Genomic DNA, 13,181 nt, shown 5'->3' on the forward strand with positions numbered 1-13,181 from the left:
AGGTGGCAGAGACGACTGGTCCTGGCTTTTGTGTCATGCCAGGCGCTCTCTACAGCTTTGCGACTGAGAAGCATCTTTTCCACATTTTAATCAAATTTCCCAAAGCATTCCATTCTATCCAGAGCCAGTGCCAAGCCAGCCTCTCCGTCACAGACGGGAACCCTCCACTGCCAGGTAATCTGTCTGCTGGTCACTGCTGGGATGCGGCAAGGCAGTGGGGTCACCTCGCCTTCTCTGCTGCTTTGGGAAGGGACCCCATCCACCCTTGCAAGGTGCCCGAAAGCCAACTTTTCAGTCTACCTTCAGAGATGACAAGATGCCAGGAGTCTATCCTATTAGAACAGGATGAAGGCTGATTTTGCAACTGCCCTTCCTGTCCTCAGTCACACACCCTGGGCACCTGATGACGGGGCAGGATGAGGCTGGACTATATTTAGAAGGGGAACGCAACCCGAGAGAGATGGCTGGCTGGTGGCAGAGGCGGGGAAGAGACAGGACACAGAGCACGCGCCGTGGAGCAGCTGGTTGCGTGGCAGGGAGTGCCCGAAGCACTCCTGGCCTGCTCCATGGCCAGCCACGCGAGGGGGCTGCCGTGGCTGCCAATGATGCTCATAATAGTCCCCACTGGAACTATTACAGGACCCTTCTCTACACTAACTCATCCCACCCCAACACCGACACAAGAAAACAGCAGGCCTGGGGCTCTGTACTCATCCCCCAGGTTCTGACGCTGCTCCTAGAGGACACTCACACCCCGTCTTCCTGGGGACTGAAGCCGAGCACCCACTAGGGCTGGGTACGACACACAGCAAATTGCCCATCCAAAGAACATGTTTCCCTATCATTTTCATTACTCCATTTGAGAGTCGCCAGCTGTTCAAAGGTTCTTAGCATAGTAACAATGTCGCAAAGGCCCTTAGCAAACAGCTTAGAAACCAGGAGGAGAAAATGGCAGGTTCGAGTGCTGCTGTTGCCAAGGCCGTCTAAGCCCCGCGGTGCTCTCCGCTGGGTCTGACACACGCTGGTTCCCAGACTGGGGGGACAACAGGGGCACCCCCTTCCTATTCAGGGCTTCCGCGGCTGGGAAGATGACTGGCGTGCCTCCACCCCTTCCCCAGAAAAGTAGGGAGCATGCTCTCATGGACGCTGCCTGCTTCAGCAGCATCCGAAGCTACAAAACAAACCCCGTGGTCACTCACAGAGTTTTGGTGACGAGCACCTCCTATTTCCCTGCATTCTAACTACTTCGATGTGGGTGACCAAGGCACAAGTTTATACCTAGCTGGGCAGGCAGGGCATTTCAGACTCTTTTGTGGACTATGATGGCTACTCCATTTCTTCTAAGGGATTCTTGCCCACAGAAGTAGATATAATGGTCATCTGAGTTAAATTCGCCCACTCCCGTCCATTTTAGTTCTCTGATTCCTAAAATGTCAACATTCACTCTTGCCATCTCCTGTTTGACCACTTCCAATTTGCCTTGATTCATGGACCTAACATTCCAGGTTCCTATACGATATTGCTCTTTACAGATCGGACCTTGCTTCCATCACCAGTCACATCTACAACTGGGTGTTGTTTTCTCTTTGACTCCATCTCTTCATTCTTTCTGGAGTTATTTCTCCACTGATCTCCAGCAGCATACTGGGCACCTACGGACCTGGGGAGTTCATCTTTCAGTGTCATGTACTTTTGCCTTTTCATACTATTCATGGGGTTCTCAAGGCAGGAATACTGAAGTGGTTTGCCGTTCCCTTCTCCAGTGGACCACATTCGGTCAGAAGTCTCCACCATGATCCGTCTGTCGGGTGGCCCACATGGCGTGGCTCATAGTTTCACTGAGTTAGACAAGGCTGTGGTCCACGTGATCAGTTTGATTAGTTTTCTGTGATTGTGGTTTTCACTCTGTTAGCCCTCTGAAGGAGAGGAATAAGAGGCTTATGGAAGCTTCCTGATGGGAGAGACTGACTGTGGGGGAAACTGGGTCTTTTTCTGATGGGTGGGGCCATGCTCAGTAAATCTTTAATCCAATTTTCTGTCGATGGGCGGGGCTGGGTTCCCTCCCTGTTGTTTGACCTGAGACCAAACTATGATGCTGTTAAAGTGCTGCACTCAATACGCCAGCAAATTTGGAAAACTCAGCAGTGGCCACAGAACTGAAAATGGTCAATTTTCATTCCAATCCCAAAGAAGGGCAATGCCAAAGAAAGTTCAAACCACCGCACAATTGCACTCATCTCACATGCTAGTAAAGTAATGCTCAAAATTCTCCAAGCCAGGCTTCAACAATACACAAACCATGAAATTGCAGATGTTCAAGCTGGATTTAGAAAAGGCAGAGGAACCAGAGATCAAATTGCCAACATCCACTGGATCATCAAAAAAAGCAAAAGAATTCAAGAAAACATTTACTTCTGCTTTATTGACTATGCCAAAGCCTTTGAGTGTGTAGATCAAAACAAACTGTGGAAAATTCTGAAAGAGATGGGAATACCAAACCATCTGACCTGCCTCCTGAGAAATCTATATGCAGATCAAGAAGCAACAGTTAGAACCAGACATGGAATAACAGATAGGTTCCAAAATGGGAAAGGAGTACATCAAAGTTGTATATTGTCACCTTGCTTATAACTTATATGCAGGGTACATAATGCGAAACGCCAGGCTGGATGAAGTGCAAGCTAGAATCAAGACTGCTGGGAGAAACATCAATAACCTTGGATATGCAGTTGACACCACCCTTATGGCAGAAAGTGAAGAACTAAAGAGCTTCTTGATGAAAGTCAAAGAGGAGAGTGAAAAAGTTGGCTTAAAACTCAACATTCAAAAAATGAAGATCATGGCATCCAGTCCCATCACTTCATGGCAAATAGATGGAGAAACAGTGGAAACAGTGAGAGACTTTATTTTCTTTGGCTCCAAAATCACTGCAGATGGTGACTGCAGCCATGAAATTAAAAGATGCTTACTCCTTGGAAGAAAAGCTACGACCAACCTAGACAGCATATTAAAAAACAGAGACATTCCTTTGTCAACAAAAGTCCGTCTAGTCAAAGCTATGGCTTTTCCAGTAGTCATGTATGGATGTGAGAGTTGGACTGTGAAGAAAGCTGAGCGCTGAAGAATTGATGCTTCTAAACTGTGGTGTTGGAGAAGACTCTTGAGAGTCCCTTGGACTGCAAGGAGATTCAACCAGTCCATCTTAAAGGAGACCAGTCCTGGGTGTTCACTGGAAGGACTGATGCTGAAGCTGAAGCGCCAATACTCTGGCCTCCTGATGTGAAGAACTGACTCATTGGAAAAGACCCTGATGCTGGCAAAGACTGAAGGCAGGAGGAGAAGGGGACAACAGAGGATGAGATAGCTGGATAGCATCACTGACTCAATGGACATGAGTTTGAGCAAGCTCTGGGAGTTAGTGATGGATGGGGAGGGTTGCAAAGAGTTGGACATGACTGAGTGACTGAACTGAACTGGGTGGGTCATGAAGCTGTGGTGGGAGTGGCTGACAGCCTGGGGACCCCAATCTGCGACTAAATGACAGCAGCTCTCACCGGGCTGGGCTCTCGCGTGTCACCGAGCAGAGGGGTGTTCCTACGGAGAAGATGGTCCTGAATCTGCACATGAACTCTGTGCTTCCCCATCATTCCTGCGAGTCCAGTCGCTCTTCCAAAGTGAGAAAAACAGAACACAGACCCAACAACTTAGTGAAAAATGGCCCTGAAAAGCACATCAGTGCTAGTTCTGGGACAAGACGGACAGCAGGCGAGCATGCCCCGAGACAGTGGTGGTTCCCGGGAAAAAAGCACAAGGCACAGCCCCAGGGAGGACAGGAATGTGCAGTGGGGAAGGGCCCGAGTCTAGATGTGAATGGGGCCTCCCCCTGCTTCTCATGGAAACAAGCAGTGGCTGTGGATATCCTTCAGGGGGTGAGGGAAAAAAAAAAGGACTCATTCAGAGGAGTCGTCAGTGGTGAAAATCAAAAGGTGGCTAATGGGTGGTGTGGAGCTGGCATAGGAGCATTGCTCTCCACTGAGAGGAGGGAGGGAGCCGGAATCCTGAACCACCACTACCACTTTCAAGAACATGGGCACCTGCAGCTCTGAAAGTGACCCCAAACACCGACGGTGTGCCCTCTGGTATGACTCGGAGACTACATGCTTTCAGGGGTTGGGGCGGTCTATAGTCCTATTGTGGTCTCCACAATTTCCACCTCTGTATCACATTCCCAGAGGGCTTGAGGACCCTTAAAATCTGAATAAAACCCTGGTCCCAACAATTTCACCTGTGCTCTGTTTGTAGCAAAGCCAGGAAGTGCACACATCTGAGTTGGACTCTACTCACCCACGGACAGTCGGCTGTGAAGTTCCATTGTTTGTGACGCACTCATTCTGGGAGGGACGCGGAGGGAAACCAACTGGGGAACCGGACTCTCCCTTGGACAATCAAAATCAAATAACTCAGGTAATAAAAGCTGACAGCAGACAAGCATAATCAAATACTGGGAGAATGGGGCGCAAAAAGGATGTTGTCAAGAAATCAATTCCGATGATAATCAACCTTCAGTGGGCCTAAAGTCAGTACTGCCAAAATGCTCGTGACATGGAGGAAACCTGTGTAACTCAACAGCGGTCTTCTGTTAACTGTCCCAGAAAGGAAACCAGCCCAGACAGGACATGAGGCTTCAGGGTGGGCTTGGGGACAGAGCCCCTGACAGTCCCCAAGCCGGGCGCTCAGATGGCTCTGTGCCTGGTGGATCCCACCTCTGAAAGCCCCTTGGTGCCTGCACTTGAAATAAATGAAATAACTGTGGGTTTTGCAGGAGTCAAGTTGGAAGACGTGTCTTTTGATTCGACTTGACCGGAACAAAATATCGGTTATTTTTTCTGTGCACAGAGTGTGAAAGCACCCTTAAGTTGGCAAGCACTGGATGTGATTTCATAAAATGAAGAATAAAATCAATTCTGAAAATTGCATGGAGCTCAAAAATGCCGAGCGACAATGTTGACCAAATGGATTTTCCTTCAGCTGTGGTCCGACGGTGAGTCTTCTAAGTCTGGGCGGTCTAAAACTAGTCAATAAGGTTGCAGATGCTCTTTTAGTTATTAGCTTTAAAGTAGTATTACCTATGGGATATACAGATATTTGTCATGGGAAATTATTTTATAGGCAATTCATCCAGACAGAAAACCAGGCCATTTCAAGCTAACAGGAGACCCCGAGCAAAACTCAGAAAACAATCCATCTGACAACCAGCCTTCGTCATGATATCTCCTGTCTCTCTGTTCTTGGAGACACTTACCCTTTCCCATGACACCAAAAACAAAAGACTATGGCTTTAAATGGGGACTAACTGGCTGGGCAAGGAAGTTGTTCAAATAAACCACGCATCTTGAGACTGCACACAGACAGACAGACTCGAGGCGGCAGAAGTCACTGACTTGGAGGGTCACAGTTGTATCTCCCTACAGTCTCACTGGGCCTCGAGTAGGCTGTCCCCAAAGCTCTGCCCTGTGAGGCTCTGGATGTGTCAGCAGCTGTCTGCTGCCCTTTCCCTGGGAGCAGCATGTTCCTGGTTGTCTGCTTGGCTGCAGGCAGGTATTTAGGCTCGGTGAAGGCACTACTGTGCCTGCCATCTTTGGGGCCGAGTGTCCCATTCCCCTCCTCTTTCCTTTGGGGAAGGAACAGCTTCAGGAACCTTCTCAGTGCCCCCCTGGCCCGCAACCATCAGAGGTGAGATCTGGAGTCAAGAGTGTCTGTCTTGACATGTGGTTGCCGAAGGGGAGGAGGGAGCTGGGGAGGGATGGACTGGGCGTCTGGGTCAGTAGACGACAACTATCACACACAGAACGGACAGACGACAAGGCCCTGCTGAAGGAACAGCACAGGGTGCTAGAGTCAATGTCCTGGGATAAATCTTAATGGAAAAGAATATGAAAAAGAAGGTATACATGTGTACAACTTTGTCAAAGTGACAGTCACTTTGCTGTACAGAAGTGAGCAGAACATTGTAAATCAACTATATTAAAATAGAAAAAGCATCTGTCTCAGTGTGTTAATCTTTCCTGTAGGGCTACTCAAGAGAGTTAAACATAACACAGAAAAGATGAAACTCTTACATCTGAAAACAGCAGGTTACTGGAGGAGGAAATGGCAACCCACTCCAGTATTCTTGCTGGGAAAATCCCACGGGCAGAGAAGTCTGGCGGGCTACAGTCTACGGGGTCGCAAAGAGTCGGGACACGGCTGAGCGCACACACAGGGCACTGTGGTGAGTACAGCAGGCTCTCAGGAGACGCTGAACTGGGGCTGCTAGGCCCATTCCTCCACTGAAATCTCTCACAGCAGAGGACACCGAAATCTGCCACCAGAGAGCTCAGATGCGTTCTCACCAACTGCATCAGGCAAAACTGTCCCACAAACCCCATACACTAGGTGGAGGCCCTTCTCAAATGTTCCGTCAGATTGGGACAAGTAGCTAAGGCACAAAGTCTAAGAAACAAAATAAACAGAACTGTGGGAGAGCTTACATTGCTTTTCTTTCTACTTGGAAAATGAACAAAATTTCTGCTTTCCACTGGAGTTGCCTGATTTTCACTAAATTTAGCAGACAGCACTTATGTTTATTTATAGGGCAGGCTGACATCTTAAAAACCGAGAGGGGTGGGAAAAAGGTTTAAATGGACTGACATTCTATGACTTTGTTTCATGAAGCCTCAGTGGGGCTGGATAAAGTACTAATACCCACACAAGTAAACAACTGTTTTCTCTATTCCGTGACTCAAAACAGCAATGAGCTTGAAACAGGACTCTCAGCGGGCCTTGGGGCCCACTTCTGTCCAAGCAGGCAGGAGCTCAGAAGCGGAGCGGCTGGGCCCTGGAGTCAGCTCCCCTCAGGCCTGACGGAGTCACTCAGTGGCTCACTCTCAACCTCAGAGGTGGCGCTTCCTCACCAGAAAAACGGGGAGACGGACGGCACCACCGCAGGGGGTGCTGGGAGGACGGACTGGATTAGAAAGTGGTCCACTGTGAGCCACAGAACCCGCTGTTAGCTATCGGCCTTGACTGACCCTGAGCCGCCTATGGGGCCAATGACAACTCATCTGGATTCCCTGTTCAGCAAAGCAGGGTTTAGGAAGAGACATCCCCACAGAAATCACCTTTTATCATCTGCTAAAAAAACCGCACCTGCATATATGACCGTTCTCACAGTTACTCCTGGACACACTGACTCAGAGAAGGACTCGCCATGCTACTAGGACCTCTCATTCCCCTAGAATCCTAATGACTCGACCTCACCCTCCACACGTCCATTTCTTACTCCTGACAAATGAGGTTAGAAATCTGGGAGTCTGACACAGAGAGGAAAAAAAGGGGAGCTCACTAGGCTGAAGCTCCAGATGCGACATGATACACTTCATGAGGAAGAAACACTCACACAGGCTACGGTGGGAGGGCATTATCAGGTGGGCTTAAGAGGTGACATGAGAATGCACGCTTGATTCCAAGGTCCTGAAGAAACAAGTTCTTTAGGAGGCAGGGACACGGTCACGGCGCGTGGCCTGACTGAGGCAGAAACCCCAGGCTTCTCTCCGCCAAGCTCGGCAACACAGGTACCACCCTGATTTGTTGGGCTGTCAAAAGGGTGCTTTATATACCTGACTTTGGGAAACAGGGACGCTTTATCAGGAACACTGCTTTCCCCAGGGCTTCGTGAGTACTGTGACAGAATCCCATTCATCCACTCATCTGTCCATCTGTTCGCCGATGCCTACTGTGCGCCAGACTTTGTGGTGGATGCTAAGACAGACTATATTAGAGTTTTGTAAATGCCAGGGAGAAATTATTACCACACAATTCAGTGCTCACCACACAGTACAGCGACAAGGGCAGAGCTGTATAACACAGGGAGGACAGCCACTATTACAGCAACGGTAGATGGAATACACCCTTGAGAAACCGTCAATCACTATATTGTACCTATGTAACTTAAATAACATTGTATATCAACTCTACTTCAATTAAAAAAAATTAAAGATAACAGTTAAGCTCTGAAGTTGTTTTTCTTTCTTTTTTTTTTTTTTTACCATTCATGGGTAAAGGATTGCGTTACCAGTAAGGACTGTATGCTTAATGTTTAATTTAATCAGTGACCCAAAGGCAGGAGCGTGGAGTCAGAGCTCTGCAGAGCACACCTCCACCACACTACTGATTTAATGAATACTCCCAGGCACTCTTTAAATTGAAAGATGGTTCATTAGATTGGTGCATCTGCCCTTCTCGGCAATCTGTTGTGTTTCTGAGGAAGTCAGGAAAAAAACATGAACATACCGCTTTCGGGTATGTTATGAGTAACTCGGCTTCCAATGATTACTAAGTCATCAGGAGCTCAGGGTGCCTGATTTCAGGAAAAGAAATCATCTGAATCATCCTCCTTCCGTATTACTAGTTCTCTTCTCATTTGTCTTGAAAATTTCAAGTATTAGCCATTAAAAAAAAAACCACATACTGCAAAATAAATCACCTAATACATTATCTGCAAGCTACAAAAATAAGCACAGTTTTAATATATCAAAAAAAATAAATAAATAAAGCTCTTATAAAACTGGCTTAAAAGCCAGCACCTCCTTGAGAGTGTTCCCCACTTGTCCCATCAAGGTTATCACTGCCTCCTCTGGGCTCCTGGCCTGCGTCATACATCTACTATCTGCTGCAATCTGCTCTGGGGCTGTCAGCTCAGGTGTCATATGTACATGTTCTTGGAAAGCAAAGAAAACAAATCAAACAAGTGTCTCTGTCCCCGTCTCAGTACCTGCTGCATAGAGATGCTAATAAAACTGCTGAAGTGAATAGACAAAAATAAGTTTCTATAATCAGGGCTTATACATCTGGAAGCTCACTCTAATGACAGAAAATGAAGAGGAACTAAAGAGCCTCTTGATGAGGGTGAAAGAGGAGAGTGAAAAAGCTGATGTGAAACTCAACATTCAAAAAACTAAGATCATAGCATCTGGTCCCATCACTTCATGGCAAATAGAAGGGGAAAACGTAGAGGCAGTGACAGATTTTATTTTCGTGGGCTCCAAAAATCATTGTGGACAGTGACTGCAGCCATGAAATTAAAAGACACTTGCTCCTTGGAAGGAAAGGTATCATAAACCAAAACAGGGTATTAAAAAGCAGAGACATCACTTTGCCGACAAAGGTCCATATAGTCAAAGCTATGGTTTTTCCAGTAGTCATGTGTGGATGTGAGATAAAGAAGGCTGAGCACCAAAAAACTGATGCTTTTGAACTATGGTGCTGGAGAAGACTCTTGAGAGTCAAGGAGATCAAATCAGTCCATCCTAAAGGAAATCAGTCCTGAATATTCATTGGAAGGACTGATGCTGAAGCTCCAATAATCTGACCACCTGATGTGAAGAACTGACTCACTAGAAAAGACCCTGATGCTGGAAAAGATCAAAGGTGGGAGGAGAAGGGGACCACAGAGGATGAGATGGTTGGATGGTATCACAGACTCAATGGACATGAGTTTAAGTAAGCTCTAAGAGTTGGTGATGGACAGGGAGGCCTGGTGTGCTGCAGTCCATGGGGTCACAAAGAGTCAGACATGACTGAAGCCAGGAGCCAACTCAGTGGAAAAGCCCCTGATGACGGGAAAGACTAAGGCAAAAGGAGAAGAGGGTGGCAGAGGATGAAATGGTCAGATAGGATCACCAACTCAGTGGCCATGAATCTGCACAAACTCTGGGAGACAGTGGAGGACAAAGGAGCCTAGCACGCTGCCCATGTGGTCACAAAGAGCTGGACACGACTTAGTGACTTAATAACAACAAACAACAACAAAACAGGGCCTTAAACTATGGAAAAACCAGAAACTCACTCACTTGCCACCCTCCGCAAACATTTCTCCAAGGCCTCTGCGGCTGAGGCGCTTGAAGGACACAGAAGTGCAGCCTGGGACATAGACATGAACATGTGTCTGCTTCAGAGAACTTGCTGGAGGTGAACACTATCTCTGGGGCTGAGAGGCCTCCGTTTGTGCCCTCTCTCATCCTTACAGAATTTGGCAAATACATTACAAAACGCAGGACTAGAATTTAGCATTCAGCGTTCAGTCTGAAGTTGATTTCAAGTGGGCTGGAAATTCAAGATGGTGGGGAAGGTGTGTGAGACTAAAATTTAGGTTTGTTAAATCAACTTGGGAACAGTGTGTGAATTCTAAGAAGTTTCAGGTTAAAAGGTGTTCTGAGCAAGCGGCTCGCTAGTTCACACACAGGCCTGGCGTTCAGCAGTGCTGACCGGCACCGAGTAACATGGCGAGCGGATGAGACAGTCCTTGCCGGAACAAAACACACCAAGTAATAAAGAATTAGAATACACCGACACAGTCGCCACAGAGGTGTCAGCAAGATACAGCAGCAGTCCATGGGAGGCGGGAAGCCGCCTGGCCTGCAGTGTGAGAGAAGAACCTACCGTGTCTGACGCGGTGAACAAGGCTGCCTGTGAGTCTCATACACACGCCTACTGACTTAAGACTTTTGGCACACATGTGTTTTCTCCAGGTCGATCTGACAAAACTGAGTTTCCTATACTCTCTGATTCTTTTCAAATGAGCTGATTTAGGGATGATAAAACAGAGACTCATTCATTCAATAAGCATTTGCTCGTCTACCACATACCAGAAATGGCAGGGTTCTGTCACTTAAGTGTATAAATACACACACAAATATGAATATCCTAACATCCCTGCAGCTACCGCTCAATCACAATGCAACAGCCCAGACTTCCCAGAGATCCCGTGCTCCACGCGATGAGTGCAGCAGACAGCCTGTCCCTGAGAGACGCCGTGGAGAAACTCCGCACAGCCTCCCTGACAGACAAGCAGAAGACAACTGTGATGCCACGCCACTCTCACGGGTGCCGGGCCACTTTAATGTGGCCATGACCCACGGAACCGCAGAGCCCCGCAGCCCTAGACAGGATGGAAAATCCCTGAGCACATCTCCACAGTGTCAGGTTCTTAATGGCCCCTTCAGAGGTATCCTCCAAGGACCGAGGCGTTTAGTCAGAGTTTGCAGCATTTCGTGTGGAATAAACGTTTCTTCTACAGTCGGTAAAACAACTGTCTGCTTTGTGAGAACCCAACTTCCTGCCAGACCCTGGCACGGTTCAACACCGCCAGACATCCAGAAAGCCTATATATTGATTTCCTTTTGTCCTGCACAGAGACAAGTGAACAGCCATCTGGAACATCCGGACTGTCCTCAAGAAGCCTCCATGGCTGCTGTGAGCAGCTCTGCAAGTCCACACACAAGAAATGACTGAGAGGAGCCCACCTCGTGGGTCTTCAGAGGCGTATCCACCCTCGAGGCTGGTGAGGAAGGTGAGCGCGCCTGATTCTGGGCACACTGCAGCTGTCGCACTCCACCCGGAGCCCCCCACCCGCCCAGTGGGCCAACCGCAGCCTCTGGAGAGGACCCACCAGCAGGACGCAGCTGTGCTCGGGCAGCATCCCGTACTGTTGCACGAGCCTCTGGCGAGTCACGCGGGGCAGCTCGGGGAGCCGCTCCCGCAGCTGGTCGATGTTGATCACCTGCTGCGGGTCTGCGCCGGAGGGGAGGGACCCTGAGTCGTAGAGCAGCAGCGGGGGCAGGTTGGGCTCCGGCATGAACCTGGGTGCAGAGAGGAGACGGCCTGACTCTCCATACAGGGTTGAGTTGGAAGAGACAAACCTACAGTCAGTGTGAAAGTCTGTCTACAGATGCTGTGCTACAAATATTTTTTGAAGTCCCACATCAAGTCTCCTGCTTTTCCAGGAACTAGTCCTTGTACAAATGTAAGGTCAAAACCACCACATCCAGCGCTCTCTGTGCTCATAAACGAGCACTGCGTGAAAAGGGCGTGGGGCACAGGGCTGATGCCGCCCTGGCATAAGTGCATATTCACAACAAGACACAGACTGGAAAAAAGAGCCAAATAAGAGCAACTTACTTCTTAGGAAGAAAGATGACTTCACCCACTAAGATTTTCAGTATTTTTAGCAGTTTTTATGAAATGGAAACCTTCTTTCTTGAGAACTGGAATAAATAAATGGACTTTGCGAAATATTGGGTTGGCCAAAAAGTTTGTTCAGGTTTTCCCATAACATCTGATGGAAGAACCCAAAAGAACTTTTGGCCCAACCCAATAAAATGCAGAAGGTAGGAGAGGGAGGGATGAACAGGGGAGCACAGCGGGGTTTCAGGGCAGTGAAACCATCCTGTGTGACACTGTAACTGTGCACACACATCATCACACGTCTGCTCAACCCAGAGAACAGACGACATGAGGGTGAACCCTAAGGTTAACTATGGACTTCAGTGACTAGGAAGGTGTCATATTGGTTCATCAATTGTAACAAATTTACCACATTACACATTAATACAAGATGTTATAAGAGGAAACCCGTGTGTGTGTGTGTGTCAGGGCGGGGAGGGGGTATATAGCATACAACAAGAAGTATATGGGAACTCTAATTTCCACTCAATTCTGCTGGAAAACTAAAACTGCAATAAAAAAGTCAATTAAAAAAAATGCGGACGCTACGTCACTGCATCAGCTCTTGTCAAACTAAGGTGTCCTTCCCTTTTGTCTATTCTAGCATCTAACATCTTTCCCTCTGCCCATACTTGTCAGAGGGTTTATGCAGAAGCAGGGTTACGCAGAATAAATGGTGGCTCCCAGGTGATACATCAGAAATGCAAGCAACCCGTCACCTCAATGCCAAATCTGTGCTATGAATCAGCCTGACTTCTGAAGGCAAGAGGAAAGCAAAGGGAGGCTGCCCAAACCTCATCTATTAACCTGGGGGAGCAACCTGAAGCCACCGACTCTGCTGAAAGCCAGAGCCACGCTCAGCGAGAGAGCAGCACCAACGCAGCGGGGGCCACACGGGAAAACAAAGGAGTTTCTTGGGAAGAACAGACTGAACCCAGAGAGGTCACTGTAATGAGAGCAAGGGTGACTGAGACAGACACACGAGGGGCGTCCTTGAGGTGACGGCCACTCTTAGGGTTTATGAGCTGCTTCCTTCCTAAATCACGATGCTCTATTTGTTCCTCATCGACAGCAATGGCTACTCTCATATCTTTCTGCACTTCACAAGGCCAAGTGCCAACCTCTACCACTTTGTTGCT

General features: G+C 48.1%; 1 protein-coding gene across 2 annotated transcripts in view; it reads right to left on the reverse strand.

The window, feature by feature from the left end:
- Nucleotides 1-13,181, reverse strand: part of GATB (glutamyl-tRNA amidotransferase subunit B) — a 103,378-nt gene that overhangs the window by 21,937 nt on the left and 68,260 nt on the right. For both annotated transcript variants that reach the window (XM_070386655.1, XM_005910233.3), the window contains one exon: nucleotides 11,489-11,678. In XM_070386655.1, coding sequence (XP_070242756.1) covers nucleotides 11,489-11,678 — 190 coding nt within the window. The remainder of the gene's footprint in view (nucleotides 1-11,488; nucleotides 11,679-13,181) is intronic.

Source organism: Bos mutus, chromosome 17 (assembly GCF_027580195.1).
Source record: "Bos mutus isolate GX-2022 chromosome 17, NWIPB_WYAK_1.1, whole genome shotgun sequence".
In the NCBI taxonomy this organism is placed as follows: Eukaryota; Metazoa; Chordata; class Mammalia; order Artiodactyla; family Bovidae; genus Bos; species Bos mutus.